At 32.2% G+C, this 5122-nt stretch overlaps 1 protein-coding gene across 1 annotated transcript; it reads left to right on the top strand.

The window, feature by feature from the left end:
• Positions 1-2128: 2128 nt before the first annotated feature.
• Positions 2129-4479, top strand: LOC109814963 (chitinase-like protein 2). Its single transcript, XM_020379505.3, has 3 exons — positions 2129-2735; positions 3190-3349; positions 3770-4479. Exons 1-3 carry the CDS (start codon positions 2144-2146, stop codon positions 4188-4190), a joined length of 1173 nt encoding a protein of 390 aa, XP_020235094.2. The 5' UTR covers positions 2129-2143; the 3' UTR covers positions 4191-4479.
• The last annotated feature ends 643 nt before the right edge of the window (positions 4480-5122 follow it).

Genomic DNA, 5122 nt, shown 5'->3' with positions numbered 1-5122 from the left:
CCTATAAAAAATTTAAGCCTATTTATTTTAAGGAAAACATTTTTCCTTTTTCCTTTACATTTGTTATATATATATATATATATATATATATATATATATATATATATATATATATAGAGAGAGAGAGAGAGAGAGAGAGAGAGAGAGAGAGGAAGGATCTATTATTCTAAGAGTAAGTCTACAGGAATAAGTCTACTTAGACTTATTCTATTCAATAATTCATATTTTATATTAAATTTCAATGATCCAACAGTCAATTTAAAGTTCTTAATCCATAGATCAAATATGCAAATTTTTAGAAAATTTGAAAATTATTTGATACTTCATTTCATTAATTTAAATTGACGGATAATCATAAAATCATTTTATACATTGATTTAAATTAATGAAACGAAATAGTTGAATGGTCGTTGGATCGTTAAAATTATATATATATATATATATATATATATATATATATATATATATATATATATATATATATATATATATATATATATATATATATATATATCGTACATCGGGGCTAACTAGCTCAAAGTCGACAAACCTATACCGAAAGAAACCATCGATAAATCAACAATTAAAAGAAAATGAATCATGAAAGTAGAGTATAAAAAGCATGCATTCCTAAAGGTATAACACGCCCCTATTTCACCAAGCTATCTACAACTTGATTCACTTCTCTATAGACATGGTAACAAGTCACTTCATACCTACTACTCTATTCACCTCATGGTAACTTTGTGTATTATATATGTAACATAACTTTTGTACTTTAATAATTTTTCTAAATATTTATCGACAAAGTTAAAATTTATTCTCTAGACATAGTTTGAATTATTTAATAAATAATAGTACATTTACTCTTTATTATGTTAATTTATATTCACAACTTATGTATGAATTTAACTTTACTGATTTTATCATAAAATGATTAGTATAAGGGTGTTTTTAGAAACTACTCTTTGGCAGAAGTATTTTTAGGAATTTTTATAATTTTTTTTATAAATTAAATTTTTAATATTTTAAAATAAATTATTAATAATTAAAAACAATTTCGTGACACAATATAAATCATTTATCTTTAATTTGAAGTATAATTTATATATTTAAAAATATACACTTATATAAATTTTAAACATAATTTATATTTCAAATATAATGTTTATTTATTATATATATAATTTATCATAAATCTTAGTTAAATATCATAAATATCTAGCCTGTAAAATATACAAGTAAAATATTGGTTATTGATATATTTGTGACTAACAGTTAGCTAATAAATAGGGTTAATCATTTTTAATATTTTTGTGAGCATGAATTAATATAGTATCCTTTGGATACTAATCCCATATTCAAGGCCCAGAATGGAAGCCTAGTCTCTATACTTACCCGTTAATAAGTCTTGGAGGGCATTAATAATATTTGGTCCTTTGCCTAACACATATAGGGTATCTTTATATTTGATACTTTCCAGTTTCCATTCTTTCTACTTTAATTAATTTGTAACACATGGCACCACCAGTGACCAGTCCACAGCAAATGCTATATTGATGTTGAAAGTTACCCAAGTCACGTACTTTTCCCCGTGTCAGCGTTGCCAGGTGCACGTGTTGGATATGAGAAAATAAGTGTTACTTATGTATTTTTAGTCGTGTAAATACCACAAAGTTTTTTCTTTTCTCCTAATTAAATTTTCTTTTTTATCCTTCATTTGCATTAAAAATGTATTAGATGTAAGGTAAATTTGGTTTTAATTTTGTGACTTCATTCTTCACGTCAAGTGGAGCGGCTCCATGTAGCTTTTCTGTAAATTTGAGATTAATTTACACGTAGTTCTTGTTCTTCGAAAAAGAAATTGACTATTTTGGTCATATATTATTTATTAAATAAGGAGTATATATAATCCCACTTGAGCAAGAATGCTCTTTCTTACACTTTCTTCACCAACACAGGCAATCTCAGGTCCAAATTATTTATAGTAATCTCAACAAAATCCATACCTAAAGTAAGCAAATAAAAAATGAGAAAATCCCAAAATTTGGGCTGGGTCTAATACCAGTATCATTTGCCTTTTACAGACATTAATTAGCTGAAAACCCACCCTCAAGTTTTCTTCCCTTCTACTCAAGCGTGAATGAAAAAGGAAGCAAAAGCTCCACTTATTCCAACTCTGAAAAATCTCTTCCTCCTAATAAGTTACACCCTCGCTTTCCATTCCTTTCACTCCACATCACAGCCTGTCCAGAACCCTCTTTCTACATGCAACAACTCCTCTATATGTAACTCGCATTTGGTGTGCCAACCTACTCAACATAACCACACAAACAACAAAAGAGAAACACAAACAAACATGAGTCCTACTACGTGGTTTTTTGTGGTGTGTGTTGCGGCAGTGTTGGTGCTTGTGAATGGACAGTCATCAGTGAAGCCGTTGGTGAAGACGGTGAAGGGGAAGAAGGTGTGTGACAAAGGGTGGGAGTGCAAAGGTTGGTCTGCTTATTGCTGCAATGAGACTATCTCTGACTACTTCGAGACCTACCAGTTTGAGAACCTCTTCTCCAAGAGAAACTCTCCAGTGGCACATGCTGTTGGATTCTGGGACTACCGTTCTTTCATCACTGCTGCAGCACTGTATCAGCCTCTTGGCTTTGGCACCACTGGTGGAAAGACCAGTGGCATGAAGGAGGTCGCAGCTTTCCTTGGACATGTTGGAAGCAAGACCTCTTGTGAGTAACACATTAATTCATTCACATATGTTTGTTTTTGCTAACCATGCGAAGTATCTTAAAAAATTTGTTGATAACTAATCTCCGATGAAAAATTTGACTGAGTGAGGTGTCTTCTTTCAACCACGTTTAAGATGGCTGAGTCCAGTTCTATTTAGACCAATTTGATTCAGACAAATGACTTGTTGATTAATTGACATATGTTGTGAATCATGATATGAATATGTGATCATTCATGGGATGACCTTATTCTCTTCATGTTTTTTAATTTGTTGAATTCATGATCTCATTGCATGATCTGAATAATTTAGATATTTCATGTGAGATGATGCAGTAATATACAGGATTTGATTATCTGATTTTGATCTTTAAGTTATTTTGGTTAGGTGTGAGTGGAGATTTGTTTAAAGATCATGAAATTGTGTAGTGACAATTTGTTGGAATAATATTTCAGGTGGTTATGGGGTGGCTACTGGGGGACCCTTGGCCTGGGGCTTGTGCTACAACAAGGAATTGAGTCCTGATAAATTCTACTGCGATGACTACTACAAGTTAACCTACCCTTGCACTCCTGGCGCAGCATACTATGGTCGTGGCGCCATCCCACTTTACTGGTATTCATATAAATATTTAGATCTCTTGAATATCTTAGAGAAATTATTATATGGTCTGAGATTAGGTGATTCTAGCTGATTTTTATGTGACATGTTATTAACTCTTTTTTGGTAAATTGAAAAAATGTAGTTACATGATGTGTAAAAATTGGCCGAGATTACTTTGGTTCCGGATCATGTAATTAATAATTTCCCTTGATCTAGAATTGGACTATCATTAGATCTATTTACTCATTTTCACAAAGTTTGTGTTAATTTGAGATACTGGTTTTGGTTGTGTTCCTAAGAAGGACACAAATGATTTATACAAGTCTCTACATGTTTGTAGAAGTGGTTAATTAGAATCATTTTATGCAAGGATATAGCCAAATTTTGAACAATTCATGATCAAAATCCTCGTGTTTTCTTCCTTGATAACAGGAACTACAATTATGGAAAAGCTGGGGAAGCCTTGAAGGTGGATCTGTTGAACCATCCAGAATACATAGAACAAAATGCCACCCTAGCCTTCCATGCTGCAATATGGCAGTGGATGACCCCACCAGAGAAGCACCTACCTTCACCCCATGATGTGTTTGTTGGCAACTGGAAACCCACCAAGAATGACACATTGTCCAAAAGGGTACCTGGATTTGGTGCCACAATAAATTTGCTCTATGGGGAACAAACTTGTGGCCAGGGACCTGACAACGAGGCCATGAACAACATCGTTTCCCACTATCTTTATTACCTTGATCTCATGGGTGTTGGCAGAGAAGAGGCAGGGCCTAATGAGGTTCTCTCCTGTGCTGAACAAGCTGCTTTTAAGCCCTCTGGCCCACCATCTTCTGCCACAAATTGAGCTTTATTTGGCTGAGATTCTTGGCCGGTCCATTCTTGAATCCTGCAATGTCTTAATAAAGGAGGCAAGTAGAAAAGATATTTCAACTACTTTGGCCTTCACATGAGAGTGAAACGAGCTTGGAGTGGACATTTTCAATAGTTAATTTCTGTATAGATTGTTACTTCGCCATATATCTTGGCTTTTCATGTTTTCTGTCCCTTCTTGTATAATTTGAATATATATTTTGATATATAATGTATACAATTGAATATTTCATCATTAAGGATTGTGAACAATTTTGTTGATATTTGTATGTTGTGCAATCAAAATGATACAAAGTTTCATATGAATGATCACTAGTGAGTTGTGTCAACTCTAGCTTTTCTTCTTGGTCAGCTCATTGGCAAAAGAAGCTTTGAAAATGTGGTCTGAAAAACGCAAAAGCTTTTAGGCCTCCTATTTTAATTGTCAATATTGGTGATTAATGCAACCCTAAGGCACTCATATATGCTTTGGTAAAAGGAGCATTTGAATATGAAAATTTTCTTTAAAAGTCGTGATCCAGAATTTACCCCACGCTCACCTCGGAGTTTCTTAAAATGTTACATGATTGAAATATAAACTTAGTTTAGATTTAAATATATTTTCAGTTGTTTATAGTTGAATATGTTTTTTATTTTTAAAATTTAAAATTAACCTTTAGTCTTGTAATTTAAAAAAGACTTATTTCAATATTTTTTTCAAAGCTTAAATAATTATTTGACCAAGATTTCATAAAGACAAAACTTAGGTAAATTTCTTTTAAGTGTAGTCGATATTTTTTAAAACGTAAGTACATATAAATAAGATTTGCATTATATATAAAAGCAACTTTAATGGGAGTTGCTTGTTCTATGAAGCAACTCAAGTCTCGATTTCTTATCATTGGAGGACTTTGACGTGGCAATATG

The sequence above is a fragment of the Cajanus cajan genome, chromosome 1 (assembly GCF_000230855.2).
Source record: "Cajanus cajan strain Asha chromosome 1, NIPB_CcT2T_4, whole genome shotgun sequence".
NCBI lineage: Eukaryota > Viridiplantae > Streptophyta > Magnoliopsida > Fabales > Fabaceae > Cajanus > Cajanus cajan.
This window is presented reverse-complemented; position numbering and strand designations above follow the sequence as displayed.